The 20,858-nt window shown below is 41.2% G+C and overlaps 1 protein-coding gene across 1 annotated transcript in view; it reads left to right on the top strand.

Moving 5' to 3' along the window:
- The first annotated feature begins 512 nt into the window (after positions 1 to 512).
- The window catches only part of TRIM24 (tripartite motif containing 24), a 58,789-nt gene continuing 38,443 nt past the window's right edge, over positions 513 to 20,858 (top strand). The window contains exon 1 of the mRNA XM_027881160.1: positions 513 to 924. Within this exon, the coding sequence (XP_027736961.1) occupies positions 540 to 924 (385 nt within the window). The 5' untranslated portion in view covers positions 513 to 539. The remainder of the gene's footprint in view (positions 925 to 20,858) is intronic.

Raw genomic sequence — 20,858 nt, 5'->3', positions numbered from 1 at the left:
CGCGGTCACCCGCATACTGAAGAAGTTCTTCCTCGTATTCGGAACCAGGCTGCCCACCCAGCCAAGAGAGAGCGCGGCCATTGGAGCTGAGAGGGCTCCAGCGGGTCGGTGGGAAGCCCCTTCGGCGGCGTGTGCGGACCGGAGGTAAGAGCCCTGGGCAGTTGCAGGAGCTCTGTGGGAGCGGGGTGCGGGCGGGTCGGAGGGCGGGGCAGGGCGGGGCTTCCTCCGGTGGCCGGGCGGGTTCCCGGGGGCGGGCGGGGAAGCGCTGGCCCCACGTGAGGCAGCGGGGGGGGCGTGATCCCGAAAGGGGCGGGGTGGGGCGGGCGTGGCTGTGGGCCCGGGCCCGTGGGCGGGGCGTGTCGCGGGGCGTGTCGCGGGGCGCCGCTGGCGGCGGGGCAGGCGCTGCCGGGGCGGGCACACAAACAGCGCGCGGGGCGGAGGCCGGGCAGGACGGCGGCGGCGGCGCGGGCGGGAAGCGGCGGGGGCAACGGGGCCGCCCCGCCTCCCTTCGGCGCTCCGGCGGCGGCCGGCGCAGGACAATGGAAGAGGCGACAGTGGCAGCGGCGGCAGCGGCGACGGCGGGGGGCCCCTGCCCGGCGGATCGACCGGGGGCAACGGCGGCGTTGAGCGGGGAGAACGAGGCCGAGAGCCGGCAGGGCCCGGCGGAGCGCGGCGGGGACGCGGCCCCGCTCAACCTGTTGGATACTTGCGGCGTGTGCGGGCAGCCCATCCAGAGCCGGCGGCCCAAGCTGCTGCCCTGCCTGCACTCGGTGTGCCAGCGCTGCCTGCCGCAGCCCGAGCGGTACCTCATGCTGCCCCCCGTCCTGGCGCCCGCGGCCGCCGCCGCCCCCAAGGAGCCGTTGCCGGCGGTGCCCCCTTCCTCACCCGTCCCTCCTCCGGCCTCCCCCCTGCACTGCACGCCCGGTAAGTGCCCCTTCTGCCGCCCGCCCCTTACCCCGCCTGCTGCCCCCTCCACCCCGCCCCACGGAGGCCTGTCCGTCGCGATAGGCGCGGGGCAGCGGGGAGCTGTCGCGACTGGGTGCGGTGGGTGGGGTGCAGGTGCCCGGCCGCGGGGCTGCCGGGGCACGGAGCTGTCGGGATGAGCTGTGCTCGCAGCTCACCAGCGCCAGGGCTGGCGGCGGCGTTGTGCTCTGGCTTGGTTTGTTTTAATGGTTATTTTTAAATTTCCCACCTCGGAGGGAAGGCAGCACTGTTGTACTTTCCCAGGACCTCTCTGTGCGGATGGAGAGAAGCGGCGAGAGCCGCCCCCCCCCCGATTCCCCCGCCGGGCCGTGGGTGCGGGGTCGGGGTCGGGGAGCCCCTCTCGGGGGAGCCGGGGTGCTCTGGCCCCTTGCTTGCGGAAAACCTGAACACGGGCTGATACCAAGGCGGAAAAACGTAGCGAGAAAGCAGACTTTATTTGAGTGGTGTTTGTAGTGTGGAGCGCGGCCGGAGGGGAGTCCTGTAGGTGTCATCCGCTCGGCCGGGAGGGACCCCGCGCCTGGGCGGGGACCGGGGCGGGCGAGGGATAACAACACTCGTGCGCGTGATCGGCAGCCCGGATGGGTCTGCTGGTGCATTAATGTGCAGCTTAGTTAATTGTCGCGCCGAAGGGAGAGTGCTGCGAGGAAGTTTTGGTAAACTCATGTACTGACACAGGAGCCTGTGTCAATATGTTTGAAAAGTACATCTTGCTGTAGAACATGTGTAATAAACTCCTCCAGTCTGAAAGTACCTTCCTAATGTTTTTAGGTTTTGTTTTTTTTTTTTTCAGGTGTAGTGGATCACTTAGTTTAGGCATCTAACAAAGTCTTCATCTTAGAAAAAAGGTGCAAACAAGCATCCTTTACTGGAAACAGGTTAAGATCTTGTTATGATCCAATTAGTGAGATATGCCTGTGCCCGAATTACAGTGCAAAGGAGACCATATGCCCTAGTCATTAATATGGCATTTATTTAACAGTAAACGTGAGGGAGAGAAAGAGGTCAAGCAGAAGATAGTCACCTGTGGATCCAGTGGCATGCCGTTGGTCCTTCTTCACCCTAGGCTTCTTGGTGGGGGGGTACCACCTTTATACAGTCCAAATTCCAGATGTCAGTGCAGTGGTCACAGTTGCTGTTCCCATAATGTGGGGTGGGAGTGTTTGAGCGATTGCTTCCTCTCCCACAGTTCCCTACAGTGGGAATTTTTGTCCAGATATGTTAACCAGGATGTGCTAACCAGATCTCTCCTCTGCTAGGCTTGGAATAAGTGCCTTCCTGTCAAAATTTCTTCTTTCTGTGCTTATCTCAAATTCCTGCACTAGTCTTATCTTATGGCAGGTTCCTTCTATGGCCTTGACAGTATTTGAGACAGACAACAGTACTCTTTAAGTCCTTACAGATCTTGGAGAAACTTGAATAGAAAAGAGGAAGTGTGATGAAATGGGGCTGCTCTGTAGGTATTAGTAGAGGTTGTGCTTATTGAGATGTGTAGTGGGCTCAAGTGAAAAGTAGTAACTTGAAGTTGACCATTTTTAAGTCCCTTAAGTGCATTTAGGAAAACTTCACCATCCTGCCAGCAGTTCTGACCAAAAGATTACAACTTGAATATGAAAAGTGTTTGCAGCAATTCATAAAGGAACAGCTTCTTGAGAGAAAGGAATATTTGGAACAATTGGAGACACTCATTTCAGAATATCTGAGAAACTCCTGAGTATGTTATTAATAGGATATGCTGAGCCTCTTCATCCACGTGGATGTCTGTGGTAGTATATTCATTCAGTCTTTCAGTTTAGCATGTAGTGTATGTTGCAGTCAGACTGCCTAGTCAGAATTTACAGAATAGGAAAATCTGGGAGACCCAAAGCCTATATACTTAAGCTTAGTTAATCCAGGAGATGTTAACTGCTTGTAAGTCTGCGAGTAGAACTGTGAAATTTAGCATGGCAGGAACAGACAAAGTACAAGCTTTGGCGTATAATGAGATATTTCAGGACGAGATGCTTGGAAATAGGAAAGAGGGCAGAGATACCGCAAGCCCAGAAGTTGCAGCATAGTTCGAGAGACAATATCATCGTCTTTTTTGAGGTCATGAGCAGCATAGCCCCATTCCCAGATGTTCTGTTTAAATATAGCAGAAATTGGGGTCTGTAGTTGAGTGAGAAATAAGATACATCATAAGAATTAAAAGAATAGTGCTGTTCAAACATCTGCTTGAGAGAACAAATGATAGGTGAAATAATGAATCATAGAAACAGGAAACCTGTAGCTCTGTGTCCCTCCTTTGATTGGGAGTTGGTTCTGTGTGAATGAATTTACAGTACATATTCCCCCTCATTGCAGACTTACTATATTTTTGGTGACAGTTATTTTTACCCTCTTGGCTTTTCTCCCAGCCTACTTTCATGCTTCCATACTACCATTCATTGTCCAATAGGAAGAAGAATCTCACACTCTCCTTGAGGCATTTTATACATCTTTTTTTGTCACGGTTTTGGCCCAGCTAAAATGACAGGAGCTATATATTAGATGGCTATGGCCAAACTTGATGATGTGCATTTTCTGCTTTCTGTTTTCCAACTGGGACAAAAAAGCTGTGAACTTGAAGTTAGAATTGAGAGAAAAAAAACCCAGTCGGTGTCCAAAACTGATTATATTGCAGAAATTTGTTACAGTTTTTAAATTTTCAGAAGAAGGAAGGACTAAACTGTCACCTCTTCTGGTAATATGTTGTACAAAATGCTTATGAGGAGTGACATGAAGAAATAAACTGAAGAGTATAAGCTTAGAAAGTTAGATAATAAATGCCTCTCAGGATGTAAATTATGAAATTACTGTGACTAAACTGAAGAAATAAACAGCAAGGGAGCTGTTTGTGCTGGAAGGAATGTCCTAAGTAAGGAACACAATAGAGAATTGCAAACTATGAAAAGCTCCTGAAAGATAAGCAGACTGCGTTTGCTGAGCGCTAAGATGTTGCACAAAAAGAAGCCTGAAGAAAGAGTGGTAGAATGGAGTTTGTCTTGGACAAAGGAGAGGATGTGATTTGGAAAGAGCTGCACCGAACCAGCCCTGAGATGAAGTGTTGTACCAACATCCAAATTAGTGGAGGAACAGATAGCTAAAGAGGTAATGGAGTCTCAAGTAAAATCTGGAGATGCTTTTTGTCTTCAGCAAACTGTTTCCAAGCAGATAGATTCCTTTTCTTTACTAGAATAAAGTGTACCTCCAACTTCTAACATACAGACAAGTTTAACTGGGAGAATACTGACTCTCTATAAAGCTGTGGGGGAAGAAAATCAAACTTGATGGTCTAGAATGAATTAAAAATTCTAGAGTTGCTCACTCAAATACAAGATTCAATATGCACAACAGCAGACAAGTGGCAAGACATGCAAAGGAGTTTAGTGTGGTGGATGTTAATCCTGCAGAGGTAGGCTGGTGGCAAGGCCAGTTGACAATGATATACTCTATACTGCCACATGAATTTTCTGTAGAAAAGAAGACATGGAGTTTCAGATTTCTGTAACGTCTCTGAAGTTTTAGATGTTGCAAAATCATCTCTGTGTCAGACACCAGTGGTTTTAGCACTGGAGAACTCACTGCTTGCTTTCTGAATGTCCAATGACAGCTTATTTAATTCAGGTGACATTTTTTTGTTGCATTTCTCAAAAATGTGTTGCCTGACACACAGCATTATGAACTGCAGGGAGTGCTGCGAGAGTGGGTCTGTAAATGTGACACTCGCTTTTGAGCAAGTGTCTACAGGCGCCACTACTGAATATCTTGGCTAACTTCATGTGAGTTTTCCTTTTGTTTCTTAAATAACCATTCTTTACTTTTTGATGGTGTGAGTTGTAACTGGTGCAAACAAAAAGGCTGTTATTAGAAATCTGCCATTTGCTCAAAGTTTGTGCTGGACAGCGCTTCAATGATTAGTTGAATAGTAGCCAGTACTTAAAGGACAGTGTTGGTAATGTGGAGAACCTCATCATACTCTTCTGGAATTTTTAGATGTGAAACAGGTACATGAAAACTGTGAAGTTATAGATTGAGATACTATTCCTTTTCAAAACTATATTTTAAGTTGTGAGTATCTTTGCTTTCTTGTAATCATCAGTCTGTACACAAAATAGAGTGGAAACTGGTGTGAAGAAAAACTTCTGAATGGAAACTCAGCAAAGTTTTATGCAGATATCATGATGAAATCTTATTAGTGTCAATGCCAAAAATAGTAGAAGGAAACTTTTTTTTTTCCTGGTAATTTATCTGTAGACTAACCTGCTAGCAAAAAAACCTGTATGAAGTTGTTAGAAGCATATAATGTTTGGACAACGCCAGGATATAAATTCTTGTGGAATGTCCACACTAAAAATGCAAATATGTTTGATACTTGCTGTTAATTAAGGAGTAAATACTTCAGAGTTACTAAACAAGGATTTCAGGGATATTCATGTTTCATATTTCAGGTTAATAATACCCAGAAATATTTGTTTAGCAATACAGTTTCAAGTTCTCTAAGGCATGAAGACCTTAGCCTTGATATCCCCTCATGTATGTGGATGGCATCTGTTTTATTATGTCCCATAATCAGTCCTTATACAGATAGCTTTAAATTCTTTCATAGTCTCATCTGATCTGGATATCTGGACTTTCCAGTGCCATCACTTCATTTGACCTTGAAAACACAGCTTTTGACATCAAATTTTGTTATTTGTCTGTATGTAACACGTTCTTTCACTCTTTTAGTTTGATAATGTTTAGGATCCTTCTTCGTTAGTTGGAAGGGTATAATAACTTCATTTGAGGTTTCTTATGGTGAAGTTCAATTTTTCTTCCATGTCTCTGTAGTCTAAAAAGACTTATGATTCTTTTTTAAAATCTGCCTGATACGCATGATTATTTCCATTTCATTTAATTGTGTGGCTAACACACATTCACAAACATGGTTGCATCTCTGCATCCTTTCACAAATCTTATTTCTGCTGTAGTGCATCAAGAACTGAATTGTTTAACCTCCAGAGATTTGGGTGTGCTAGTGTTTGGAATTAGTGTACATTATTGGAATATGTGTAGGAAAGACATGTCTAGTTTTCTCACTGGTTTTGATTTGTGCTTGTTTTGAATTCAAAACTCATGGAGCCCCAGAGATTGAATATGTGAAAAACATTTAGGATTGTTACAGTATTATTGTTTTGATAGCCTGTAATGGACAAACCTCTTGGCTGAAAAGTCATGAAATTAGTAAAAGCTTAAAATATTAATCAGTAAACTATCTAGAGAAGGTTCTTATTTTTCTAATCATAATACCCTTCTTTTAGAAGAAGGTATGCTTTCAATATATATATGATGGAATATGATACTTATTGTACAAGTGTAATTTCAGGTAGGGATATATTTGCCAAAAATTACTGCATCCTTTTCTACCAGGAATTCCCCAGAAATCTAGAGACATACCTATGCAGCCTTTATCAAGGTGGACAACCACATGATGTGGAAAGAAGCTTTAATCATGCTTGCTCCGATGTATGATTAATATAAGTATGTAATAGATGTTTATTATCTTATATATGTATGCAGAATAGTATTTCTAGAGTAGGTCGAATGCATTTACATGCTTGCTTTCACCCATAGAAACTGGGAGAGATTGAAAGGCTGGAACCATCAGATAAGTGTTAAAACAACTGCAGTGATGTAGCCCAGCTCATTCCAATTGGTAGCCTTACTGAAGTTAAGCTGTAGAAGTTATCAAAATAGCTGTATCCGTGTGTGAAGCTTTTTTCCAAACCAAGATTTATATCCTCAGAGGCCAACCTAGCTTTATTTCAATAAAAGTTCAGCTTATAATGTCTCTGGTAACCGATTAGTATTTTTAACCATGGAAAGGAATCTTAGATCATAAGTTGAAGATCATAAGGAAAGAAAATATATACTAATGTATTAAAAATTCTCAGGTATGTGTCTAGTTGAAAGTGCTTTTGGTTGTTTTAATGCTTATAAGAGACATATCTCTCAAGAAAATGCCTTGTTGAAAGAGCAAAGGTAAATAGCTGTGCATGTGTTGATGAAGAGGCAAGTGGAAAGATGAGTATGCTCTTTGTGGGCTAGCTCATTCCTAGGAGAAATGTCCCGAAGAGCTAGCAGGTTATGCAGCAGGCTTTTAGGTTAGCATACTGACTTCTAGGAGTGCTACAAAGTGACCATGTTCTCTGAACTTTACCCAGTCGGTTAAAGTTCAGAAAAATTTTGTTGAAACTCTTGATTCTGAATGTAGAAACTGGTCTTTTGTACAGGGAAAGTTTTGTGCCAGTGTTGTCTGTGTTTGTTAAGGAGGAATTTCCATTATTACTGGAATTTCCCAGTAACGGTAAACTTGTGAAGCTGGTATTTTGCCGGTTATATCTAATCTAAAAACAAAACAGGGGAAAACCAAAAAGAACCTAAAGTGAATTTTAAATGTGACTGTATTTCAGGATGCATGACTGACTTTATGAAAAATCCATTATTTCTGAAATTGGAAATTTTTAGTTTTAGAAGTTTTTTGCAATAAAATTAAATAATAGAGTGGTGTGGTGGTTTGATCTTGGGTGGATGCTAGATGCCCACCAAAGCTGCTCTATCACTCCCCTCTGCAACTGCATAAGGGAGAGAAAATAAAACAAAAGGCTCTTGGGTGAAGGTAAGGACAGAAAGGGATCACTCAGCCATTACCATCAGAGGCAGAACAGACTCAACCTGGGCCAATTAACTAAATTTATGACCAATCATATCAGAGTAGGATAATGAGAAGTAAAAGCAAACCTTATAAAAAACTTTCCCCCACCCCTCCCTCATTCCCAGGCTTATCTTTATGCCCAGTTCTCTACCTTGTGCCCTGTGGTGCCACAGGAGGAGGGGAATGGGCGTTGTGGTCAGTTCATCACATGATGTTTCTGCTGCTCCTTCCTCCTCGGGGGAAGGAGGCACTCCTTCCTCTGCTCTGGTGTGAGGTCCCTCCCATGGGAGACCATCCTTCACAAGCTTTTCCAATATGAATCCTTCACATGGGCTGCAGTTCTTCACCAACTGCTCCAGCATGAGTCCCTTCCATGGGGTGCAGTCCTTCAAGAACAGACTGTCCCCCACTGGGGTCACAAGTCCTGCCAGCAAACCTGCTCCACCATGGGCTCCTCTCTCCACAGAACCACAGGCCCTGCCAGGAGCCTGCTCAAGGGCATGGGTTTCCCACAGGGTCTAAACCTCCTTTGAGCATCCAAAGCAGGGCCGTCCATGGGCTGCAGGTGGATATCTATTCCGTGTAGACCTCCATAATATGGTGGTCAGGTAGGGTTCTTGAGGTGAATATGGCCCTGAAGTGTTCATTGTGGACCTATGCAGGTAATCTGGCTGAACTGTGAATAGTATCAAAATCTGCTAACAGATCTGTTACTTCTTATTTAACTTCTATGTGCTGTAACAGCTTAGTGATGCATTATTTTTTCTTTGGCTAAATTAAAGGCCACAGAAAAATTGTTTTCCTAGAAAAATTCCAGTGATGCTTTTAAAACTTACCTCAGCAATTAGGTAGCAATGTAGTTGCATACTGTTTAAACTATGTAGTAGTCACAGCTCAAATGGGCTTTGAAGATGCCCGTGTCACATTTGGAATGACTAAATTATTTCCTTTTTTACCTACTGTCCAGAGAGTATGTATAAAAACATAAGTGTTTACCATCAAAGAAAGCATGAAATAGTTGTGTGAAGTAACTAACAAAATGACATTATTTTTAACAAGAAACAGTCTTGTAAAGTCAGCTATGAAACCAAAGGTTGAGCAAAAGAATGTTCCTAATTACTTCATACCGTCTCTCTAGTGCTTCAAGTAAATGCTTATTTGAAGCTTTTATGTGGGAGAAAATTGTGTATTACCTTGCATACATTACAAACTTATGATTGAGAACTGATGTTAAACAAGCTTTCTAGTTATTTTTGAAGTTTATCAGTGGGCTATGGGGAAAAAGAATGACAGTAAGCAAGGCTCAGCTCTTTGAACTGCACTCATGGGTTTTGAGGGCCCTTGTTTGTAGTGTGGATTTGGGTCACGGAGACATCCTCGTTTCAAGAAAGAAATCTGCAACTCTGATGCTAAACCGTCTGTAATTGGGAGTATATGGACAAGAGAGCTGAGCCATTTGCTTTCTGACTGTAGAAAGATTTCTGCTTCTGATTAATAACCAAGTTGCCACAGGCAACTTTTTATTAAAATGGAGAGTTCCCATTTCAACTGTAGTCCCTCAAGTGAATATAGTGCAATTTGAATAAAACAAGACTGTAGCGCAAATACCCTTTGAACTAAAATGATTACCTAATTTGAAAAGTAAGTGTATAATTTTCCTGGTGAGCTGACACATCTGTCAGTACTGTAAATTGCAAAAAAAAAAAAAAAAAAAAAAGGACTGTTTTTACCGAAATGTTGACTTGGAAAATCCCCATGTATTTTCTAGGATGTCTGCGTGAGCTCAGAAGGCATTTAATAAAAGTTACTTAATCTGCTTCATTCATTGCTAGACATCTGCTATAGAGTCTGAGCATGATTAAGGATGTGTGGAGCTGAAGTTTGTTGAACTAATGCTATAACGCAGCCTAACCCAAGTTCATGTTGCGTTTAGGCGGGTGCCGATGAATGTGCTATGTCAGGGTACTTGTAACACTGATGCTCTTAGGGGAGGTAATGCTGGCAGCTGCACAGGGAATGAGTAGGTGAGAAGAAAAAAGATGGAGAGCTGCACTGCTCTGCTGGGGCTGGAGAAGAAGATGGGATGGCTGGAGAAGAAGACCTTAAAATTAGAAGGTTTTGATTTTAAATGCAAGTTACACTGCCTTGATAAAACAGCCCAGCACCAACAGGTCTGTTACTGGAAATAAGCAGTATTCAAAATTGTCATGAACAGCAAAAGTGTGAATTGAAACACACATGTATATTTTTTTCCCAACACGGACTGCTTTAAAATGAGTAAACTACTTGCAGATATAATGTGGGAGTGTAAATTACATGCCATCATAGTCGGTTGGTTTAAAAAGAAGTAGTAGTAGCTTTGAATAATTTTTGCCTTCTGAAAAACAGCTGTGTCTTGTAAGTATTTTTTCAACAGTTTTCAAGTAAAAGTTGAAATTTGTAGCATTGCCCAGCCCCCAAGTGATAAATTAGGGTAGCAGTCAGTTAGGAACTGAGATAAAGAAATTTCTGTTTAGCAGTCCAGCTTTACTGAATGAATGTAGAGCTACATAATGATAGGTAGTGTCTGACAGCAGTACTTCAGTAATAGTTAAATATCTGGGAAATTTAAAACCCTGGGGGAAGCATACTTCTGGATTAGATTTATCTCTTTTGAGTGTGTTTACAGATTCCTACCTATTCTTGCTTAAGCAGTTGGTTTTCTTCACTCAGTAATTCTGTTCCTTATTTACTTTTATCTTCTTTGGGGGCCTTTCATCACACATTAGTAGCTATTGTTCTCAGTTGTTTTAGCCTATGTTTGTCGAGTTTACCAACTGCAGACTACTTGGCCTTCAGTAGTTCAATTTCCCAGTAGTGAGAGAGGACCATGAGGGTCTAATACACTGGCTAGCATATCTTGGAAACCCCTGACTTTAGAGTACTTAGATTGTTGAGTTTAATCAATGATTAAAGGAACTTGATCTCCTTTGAGAAGTTCTAAACTTTTCCTCGGTCCCTTCTCGATGCAAAAAGCTCAAATCTGGTTTCAGAGTTCATGGGTTAAATATCACCTGAGTAAGTATTATTTCAGACACACAATTCTTTCCTGGGATGAACAGAGGTGGTGTTTGCCTCCCATAGTCATATCTGAATATGAGTCCAGAGATGGTAGCAGCTGTTTCTTCAAATATTGCACTCCAAATTGTTAAATAGAATGTTTATTTTCTGCTTTGTGGCAAAGGCAGAGTCCAGTGTTGCGAAAGAGTGTTCAGAACTTTCTGTGATGGAACATGTAGGGGGGCCTGTGGTCTTCCCACATCTAGCAGCAAAGTTTAAAAAAAACCAAAACTGAACACCATAACCTCCACCCCTAGTTTTATGTTACATTTGTCTTGACTCTGTATCATAAGAATGACCTGCAAGCATTGCTTTTATCACTCAATAAGTGTTTGTTGTATAGACTGTTGGCAGTGGGACCATCAGTAAAATTTTATGCACCTGGATGGATTGAGTAGGTTCGCCTGCAGATTGGGAGATAGTCCTCTGTTGCCTTTTTCTTTTTAGAAATGGCCTTATAACTGGACCAGATGCAAGTCAGTAGCACAGCCATGGTTTATGGTAGCTCATGTGTCTTCTAGATATTGTCACAGCCATTAAAACTCAACAGAGGCAAAGATCTCTTCTCAAAATAATGATTCTGGAAGCTGTTTTGGCAAAAGGGAGATGACTTTATACATTAGTATCCCAAACGGACTCAACTGACAGTTCTCTTTGCTGCATTCCACCTTTGTGCAAGAGCTGAATGTAGTTTGGATCCTTTAAGAAGATAAATGCTAATCTTGCATCCTTTAAAAGTCCATTTGACAACTGTTATTGTATTGTGTTCCAATCTGATTGTATTTGTTTTTTTTCTTTTTCCCTGTTCCCAGTTCTATTGAGATGAGATCAGATTTAATGTGGTTTCTTTGGCTGCCTTTTGACTGATTTAAATTTTTGAGAATATAGTGTAGGTGCTGTGAGCTGCAGGATATCTGGTTTCAGACTTTTCCCAGAATAGCTGTTGTTTTGCCTGAAAGTTGTGGTTGGTTGGTTTTGCTTTTTTGTTTGTCATTATGTAACAGCCAAGTAGATTAGGAACCATAATGTCATGGTGGAACCCTTGTTAATATTCCTTAAAAATAAAGTAGGAATAGAAATATAGTCCTAGTTGATTCCCCAGCTGGTATTTGATGCTAAGTGGAATGTTTCCATAACTTCATTATCAAGCCTTTGAGGCAGTATGGTGCAAGAAGGTGGAAATAGATCAAGTGACTCTAAAGGAGAGGTAAATAAATGGCACTTAGGAAGATCAGTTTTGGTAGAAGATTCATTTTCTTAAGCTTCGTTCTTAGTGCCAAGAGTGTCAGGCTGGGAAAGCACCTTTGAAGGAGCTCTTCTTTGGTTTTGGGAAATGGAGGAAACCATAGGAAGATTAGATTTCTTCAGTGGATGTGGATGTTCCCATCAGCCAGCAGGGTCTGGCTCATGGTTCAGTTGCCTACTGCAGATTACAGCAACAGAAGGAGATAACGCCGTGGGAACATAAGTAATATCACTGCTGCCCGTGTAACCTGCTGTCTTCTGAAAGCTGTGGGGCAGCTGTTGGAAATCCCTCTTGTTCTTACTCGATCATCTCTTCAACCCAGAAGGAATGTGTTTTATTAGTTACATTCAGTAATTTCCATATTAATGTAATGTCAGAGGAGAAGATAACACTGCTTTTTAATTAATGCTGGTTCTTGGAGACTGTATAGTCTGTGTGGGTCTCACAAGCATGTATTGCTCCAGCTTGGTAGTCCTTAAGCTATGTGGGAACTGGAAAAAGCTGGTCACGTTGCCTTTTGAACCCTTACAGCAGTGCTGAGGGATACCGGGCACATATAAGAGAGGAATATAAAGTGAGCTGTTTTTTTATTCCTATACATCTACGCACAGAAGTGCAGTGCCTGTGGCTTGCATGTAAGTTGCAGATAACTTGGAGGGTATTCTCCTCTTTAATTGCTGGGTTTAGAATATTGGAGGGATTCTTGCAGTTGAACTGGATGCCCAATAGTGGATAAAAGTATTAGTGTCGTAACTGGAAAGAAGTGGATATTTTTAAGGTATTTTCATCTGATCAAGTGTAGACATCTGTTTAACCTTTTAATGAGACCATTCATGAGCTAACTGTATTACCTAGGTCTTCAGTAACTGTGAAGGGAACTCCTTGTAATACTTAGATGAATCCCACTGAAGGCATTAAAACCTGGCAACACCGCAAAGAAACTGTATCCTTCTTTCAGGTGCAAAGTTTAACTCTGTGGAGCCACTTCAGCATAATAAATCAGTTTTGGTTTTGTGTTGCCATTAAGAGTTACTTTTCCATAGATGCAAAAGTTCTGCATGTGACAAGCTTTATTGTTACACGGCTTTTAAATACAACAAGTAGTCAGAATAAACTGGATTTGGAAATTTTGGGATTGTTACACTTAAATAAATTAATGGCTTGGATCTTTACTTTTTTATTCCATTAATAATTTCTTGTAGAGCACTCAGACCTATCTGATGGAAATTCCAGGAAATAAAAAGTGTCTTTATTGTTTTCTCCTATTTGACTGCATTTGTTTAGATTGGAATTTTCGTCAAGTATTTTTTGTATATTTCATTGTCTCTGTCCCTGTCAACAACAAGCTTAAAAAAAAATCTAGAAAACATTAAAATATTGCCAGGTTAAAGTGTTTGTTATATAACATTTAATTGCAGAACAGATTAAAAATGTATTCAGAATTTATTGATAAATACATACTAAATTCATCTTTCTCACTGTTGGGTATGTAATTCCTGGGCATTTTACTGGTGTGCTAAGTGTGCTATTACTGTATTGTCATTGAAGAATATGTTGAGGAGACACTAATTAGTAAGAAAAGCTATTTTTAATAACAGCCCTTTCTTTTTCTTCTCTCCACCCTCTCACTAAACAAAATGACTTAAAGGCAGAACCTATTATTCTAAATCAGCATATTATTTCTGTGTGTTTTTGAACATCCATTCCTTGCACATACATTTTACGGAGTCTTCCATTATATGGTGCATCATTGTAATCTATATTTTGAGATAGTTTGAAGGAAACAGAGATATTGATGACTTCAGAACTCTAAGTCTTTCTTTGAGGAGAACTTCAAAATATATATCCATGTAGCAGAATACAGCCAGATGCAGTTAAACACTGCAGGTAACAAGTTCATGGCTCTGAATATTGACACTTCAGTGATTTTAACCAAGTTTTCCCTTGGAACTAAAGACTGCAGTTTGTTTGGGCAGAGATTTTCTGTGTGCTTGAACGCTGTTTTCCACCAGGTATTTAAAATCACAATAGCAAAGATAAATGGCTTAGAATAAGGCAGGTAAGTTGAGATTCAGCTGTCCAAGCCAGAATATCTTCTGCCAGTCCTGGGATACCTGTGATATTTAAAAAAGAGCTGGTAGCTGTACTGCACAATCCACAGGAGTCCTGTTTCCTTCTGCAATATTAGCTGGAAGCCAGGCGGGATCTATTTAGGCTCCTAAATTGCTGCCCTGAGGCTAGTGGCTTGAAAAATGAGGACCAATAGGCTAGTTTGCCAAGTTTGATAAGTAGTTTCCAGTTATTGAGCAGTTATCATATTGAGAACAGGAGGAGACTTGTGAAAAAACAGATCGCAAGGGTGCATCTGAGCACTGGAAGAGGCAGTAACACGAGCTAGCCAAAGGCCTTGAATTGCATTATCTTTCCTGTTTTGGATGACATTTATACTGAAATGCTCTGACTAAAGCCCATTACCTACTGCTTTCCCCACTACTGCTTCTAACTTGGTTCCCTTAGTATGATCCAGATTCTTAGAAGTTATTTGTTGAGACTTTTTTTACCTTCACAACTGCTTAGTTGGGAACATTATGGTAGCTGGGGCTAAACAGAGGAAGTGGGTGAAACAGTGTAGAGTGTCACATGTTGAAGTATAGTTTTCATCCTTTCAACAAAGGATTAAAACAAACCAACTCTTTCAGTGCCTTCCAGAAAGGCTTCACTCTTTGGGTTGTGACTACCCAAATGATATTGTGCTTACCTGCTTTTTTTATAACCATCATTTCTGGTAGTAGATGCATTGTACTGTAACTGTTGAATTATCAGCTGGTGGTAGATGAGAACTCAAAAAGATGAAGACGAGAGCATAAAATTTCTTGCTACAAAGAAATGACTATTAGCTGTGCTGTGCTTGTAACTCTGTAAGGTACGGGTCCATCTCCTTACCAGAGATTCTGGTAACAATTTTTTTTTATCCCAGTCATCTTTTTTTAATTAATAATAACATGTTAATATGCTGCTATTCAGGAAGAAAGGTACTAATTTCCTTGTTCCAGAAGCACATGAATACAATGGACTTGAACACTGTTGGCAAGATCCTATAGCATCTGCAAAGTGGTATTTCAGTAGAATGTGTACATATAGACAGCATTAAATCCACTTTCAAATGTTATTTCAAAATTAAATACTCTGACTTCTCAGAAAAAATGATGGAAGATTATCACAGAATCTTAAAAATCCTTGCATGTTGTATACCTGAATTCATTACATACCATTTGGAAATACTTGGCAATTTCAGGACTTGAAAGAATGTATTTCAATTCTGATGAAAGAAATGCTCGTCACAGTCAGCAGTGACAATTGGCTTAATTGTTGGTAGCTTCTGCATCATCATTCAAGCACATTCATTGCAAGACAGTGAGACTTTTTGTTCATCATCTTGTACTTAAACATTGTCTATCCCACAATAGCAGTGTTTCCCTTTGTTACCATTATGACACTTCTTATAATTGTGTTGTTGAAGAAAATGCATTGGACAGCTCTGGATGTGAACATAAACCTTCCCTTCAGAATTTCTTAAAGTATTCAGAAGTGGCTGGAGAGTCAGTCCTTGCAAAATTTACAATTTATGAAGTCTAATATGTGATATCTGAAATGTTTAAAGATTGGGCACATAGAGCAAAAACAATGAACCATTTCACAGAGCAGCTGAAATATTTTAATTCAGCTCTGCAGTGCTTTCCAAGAAAGTCAATGCACTGCAGCATAAAAACTGGCCTGTAACACTCTTCCAGAGGGGGGATTACAGCTAATAGTCTTTGTCTGGCTTTCATTTATTTCCATTTTAAAGGATTTAAAATAATTTTAATTAACAACTAATAAATTATAATTTCAATAAACTTTTTTGCTAGATCAGTGGTTGGTTTGAATGTTTATATCTTGGCAGTAGGTGCCAGTTTTCCCTTGAGATGTGCCTGCTTCTTGGTTTAACCTATCTCCCCTCCACTAGCAGCAGCAGGCTGTCACAACTAGATGGGAGCAGCTTTTTCTGGAACAAACTGGTTTGAAGAAGTTGCCAATTTTGCAGCACCAGTAGTGGCTTAATGAGAAACAAGAGGAAAGCAGTAATTATTTTAAAAATTGATTCAGGTGTTATTGCACATGATAACGTCTCTCAAATTAAGTTTTCTAAGTGTTTGTTTTTAACTGGGAAACATGACCGGTGTAAATATAACCAGTTTACCCTCAACCCCACGCATTTTAATGAAAAGTCTTGCCAGAAGTAATCGTGTCTGTAGACGCAGTGAGAGGAGAGAAGATTCTGTAGGTCAGAATTGAAATGCCCTAATTTTCTGTATAGTTAAAAATCTTATAGCTGGCACTACCTCTAGTCTCTGATGTACCTTTTATTAATATTAACTAGCCTGTTTTTTTAAACATTTTAACTGCATGTGTGACTCATTGTTAGTATTTTTTTGTTCTGAAATCTGTATAGTTAGAATTTCAAACAAAACATCTGTAAAATCGAGAAAAATTGCTGTACAAAGCCCTAATTATTTATTCTGTAATGATTGTGTCATTACAGGTAAAATTGCTAGTTGCTTCCACGCACTCAATTTGATTAAGGGAGCTCTCTTTCAGAAAACTAGTGAGTTTTTTGACTGAATTGTACTGAAGAAAGAGAACTATCAAGTCCTCCTTTTTTAGTAAAGCACTTTTCATCTACGAACAAAAATACCCTCTTGGATCTACAAATGATGATCCAGTGGCTTTATTAAATTGGCTCTGAAACGTGTTCATTACACTGAAGACACAAATGAGGCAAAACTGGGGCAAACCAGAGCAGTCTCCTCCTATTGTCTTGGGATGCTTCAGTAGTCTGGAATGTACTCCCAGGAAACTGGGAGCCGAGTTGGAAATAAAACCGTATATGCCATAAGTCTGTTGTGCTGAATGGCTTGAGGATGCCCTTTCTTTGGATGCAGCATATAACTTGTGAAGACCAAGAATGGGCTGTGATTTTCCCTACCTGCCTAAAATGCAGGCTAGCATTCCTTGAACTAGGCACACACTTTGGGAACCTGTAGGCAGTGGGAGCTGCTATGGTGGAACCTCCCATCCTGGCACAGCCCCATATAATCCACATCGCAGTACCTAATCTGGCTCATCTCATGGCAGCGTAGTTCTTTGTGTAGCCACGGGGCAGAAATGAACAGGCAAGGGAGCCAGCACTGTTACTCTGTTAGCAGTGTGGTGTCCTGCCCTGGTTCGAGCTAAGTGTGAATGTAAGATTCCACAGCTTCTTGGGTTTTGTATGAATAGATACCTTTAAGAAGGGTGAAGGTCTTCCCTTCTACTCCTCCTACTCAAGAGCCACATGCCATACAGCTGCATAAGTGACTCTCCTGGTGTTAAGATCTGATTATTGAGAGATGCCTCTGTCCAAATTAAGGTGCAAAAAAGACCATATGCCAAAGTCAATAATATGTATTTTATTTAACATGGAATATGAGATATAGAGGTAGAAAGAAATGGGGGGGGGGTGGAGGGAAGAGAAAGAGAGATCAAGCAGAAGATAGCTACCACCTGTGGATCCAGTGGTGTCCTGTTGATCCTTCTTTTCCCTGGGCTTCTTGGTGGTGGGGGTTCCAAGGTTGTTCAAAAATTGTCACTATTTTTACATTTCAGCAAACAAGGAATCAATGGTCACTGGTTACACAGTTCTCTTATTCTGGAGGTTGAATGATTCCCTCACTTCTCATGCTAATCAGCCCGCATTCTTAGTCTTTTAAATTGGTGGGTTTCCTGGGTCAGCTGGCCATGAGTGAGTGGTTGCAATCTTCCCCTGACAGAATTACCTTTTACCCAGTTGGAGCTGATTTCAGCACAGGTGCCTTTCCTTGTGGCCCAATTCTACATCCTTTGTGCCCATTACCAGGGATACATTCTTCTCCCCCTAGGTCTGAGATAACACCTGGACAATAGTACCACCTTTATCTTTTCTCGAGTTCCCGAGGTATTACAGTCCAAGTTCCAGGTGTCCATGGAGGCATATTCAGGAAGGGGGCTTCCATGGGTGTAGGTAGTCACAGATGCCATCTGTCCCATAACCTGGGGTGATCTTTGTTTGTCCGGTGACGTGTAAGAGCAGTTGCTTCTTTACACAGTTTGCCATACTGGGTATTTTTGTCTGGATATGTTAACCAGGATCTCGCCTCCAGCAGGCCTGGACTTAGTGCCATCCCGTTGCTCCATTCTGTGCTTACCTCATGGCAAAGTCCTTCTGTGGCCTTGACAGTGCTCTTTAACTCCCTAACCTGGCACAAAGGAGCAGATGCAAATGTGGGGTCTGATCACTTACTGTTCTCTCAGTTATCATGATGGTGATTATGAAACTCCTTCTAAGTTAAGTAATATGTTTTCACCGTCACATTGGAGCCCGCTGGAAATGCTTGCTCCATTAAAAAGAAAGAAGAATCTTACAGAAGTACTTTGACAAAAATAAACCCTGACACTTGAGATCTTTCACTTAAATCCACCATCCTCAGGTTGACTAAACCTGGTTTAAAACTGATGTGTGTAGCAATCTCCAATCCAGGATTGTAATAAAAGCAAACTTTCCCTCACACAGTGGCAGAAGAAAACACTGGCTTAAGGCTACACAACATAAGGAATTCCAGAAAAAGATTCATGAGGATTTTGAGAGTTGTAGACAGTTTTCCTTTTTTCCTTCTCGCATCTCAGTCTAGAAATTGTAAGTGATCTCTTGAACAGATAGTTGGCAATATTCTGTTGGTGATAATACAGATGAAACATTTGTTTTATGTTAATACATTTCCTAATTTCTCTCCTTCCTTGCCCTCCCTGTTTTCAATTCAGCTGATTTATAGACTCTTCTTAATGCTGCTGATCAGTTTTAGTGGTTCCATGTTTAATCTTCAGTGGTGGTGGTGTTCTCGTCCCGTGCCTTGTGCTGCTTCTCATGTTGCTTCAGCATAGGCAATAGTGCATTTGGTCAGTGAAGCAGAACAGGGGATGAAGGTGAAGCTTGGGAGAGCAGGAAAAAATGCTTCCATGTCTGAATGGGTTTGCAGGTCTCATACCCATCTCCCCAACACATGCAAAGACCGACTCAGTCACCTGTGTTGACCCACAGCACTGTGCTTTGTCAGAATCAAGAAAGAGCAGTGAGGGAACAGGAAGAGGGTGGTTTGTAATTGGGACTGTTGAAAAATGTAAAAAATAGTCTTTTTTGGCAAATGAGTAGCTTGAGTATTAGGAGGTTTATTTATTGACCCTTGACTGTGGTAAATTGATTTGCTTAATAAAAGGAGAAGTTCAGTACTTGGAGTTCTGTTAACTACCTGACATACCAGAATTGGATTTCTTAGTGGTCCTTCCTGATGATGGTATAAAAAATGTTACAGAAGTTGTAGCCAAAATATAGAATTTTTATATCAAAGGAAGCTGCACAAATATGTTTTGATATGCAGATTGATAAAATGGCAGTTACAGTAAAGCCAGGCCTAACATCATAGGTGTTCAGATGAAAGTGAAATGCCTTGATAACAGGTGGAAAACTGCTTGCTGAATTTCCAGAGTGAAGAATTTCTCTAGTAAAACTGCTGGACTTTTATTAGAGCACTGCTTTGTAGTGGGTTGCCAGTTAAATCTCAAGTATCTGTTGGAAGAATGTTATGAAGAAGTTACCTAAATCTTGTATGAAGCACTCACAGTAAGGAATTAAGTTCTTCTGCAGGAAGTGAAATATCGATTCTATAGTTCTATATTTTATTGTAAAAGTGAAACAGGAACAGATTTAAGCTCATTCTGATTTGGTTAAATATGCAAGTGGTGACATATATACTGGTGTAAAATTCATTGGGTTAAATGGTGCCTGGGATTATCTTTAAGGCCCTGAATCCATGTCTCCTCTCAAATGGCAGCTGTAGGTCTAGAATCTCATTGTAGACTTGCATGACTATTCTACTGTAGGCTTTTTACATGATGACTTCCATGTTCTAAGTGATTATTTCAACCTAACTTCATTTTAATTCCTTTCTTTTTTTGGATGTAATGACTGTGGTAATTTTCTTGCAGCAAGATGTTAATGCCTAGCATCATAGAGATTTTTCTTGGATGATAAAAACAAGCCTCACTGCTAAGTAGACACTCATTTTCTTCAGCCAGGAAAGGTGTCTCTTTAAATTGTTTACATACAGCTTTTCCATTTCAGCCAAGTCTACTCACAGCTGAACCCCAAATTTTGAACTAGACTTTGTCCTTTTCATACTCTTGAGAAAACGAATGTTTGAATGCTTTGTGTTCCTGCTTCTCAGCTCTTTCTTCAACCTGGAGCCCAGTATGTAATTGTCTTAGAATTGTACCCCAGTGTGTCTTTCACAGGAGAGGAGGGAGAGGACCTTGATTGTTTATTCCTTTGTCTTTCTTGCTGGCTTTCCCTTTCTTAATGTGAAAGTAGTCACAATATTAATACAAGTCTGCTCTTCCTCTCTACAATTTGCCTTGTTAATTTTGAATGTATTACATTTCTGTGTCTCATATGACATGGTTGAAGGTCAATCATGTCACCCTGCTGGCATGTATGTGTGTGTATGTAATACCGCTCAGTGTCACTAATTATTATTCCTCACTAATAGGTGTTTACTTTAATCCATTCTATAACAACAAATTGTCAATGGGACTACATTCTCTTCAGAGTAAAGAAATTAATTTTTTATAAGATTAAGGCAAATTCTTTATGGGATTGAAACAAAACAGTGTTTGACCTTGGCTGAGAGAATATGTCATTGGGGAAAA

This window comes from Empidonax traillii, unplaced genomic scaffold (genome assembly GCF_003031625.1).
Source record: "Empidonax traillii isolate 1590-97213 ecotype Southwest subspecies unplaced genomic scaffold, ASM303162v1 scaffold84:size2688230, whole genome shotgun sequence".
NCBI classification, from domain to species: domain Eukaryota; kingdom Metazoa; phylum Chordata; class Aves; order Passeriformes; family Tyrannidae; genus Empidonax; species Empidonax traillii.
The sequence above is the reverse complement of the archived record's forward strand: the minus strand, read 5'-3'. Positions and strand labels throughout refer to the sequence as shown.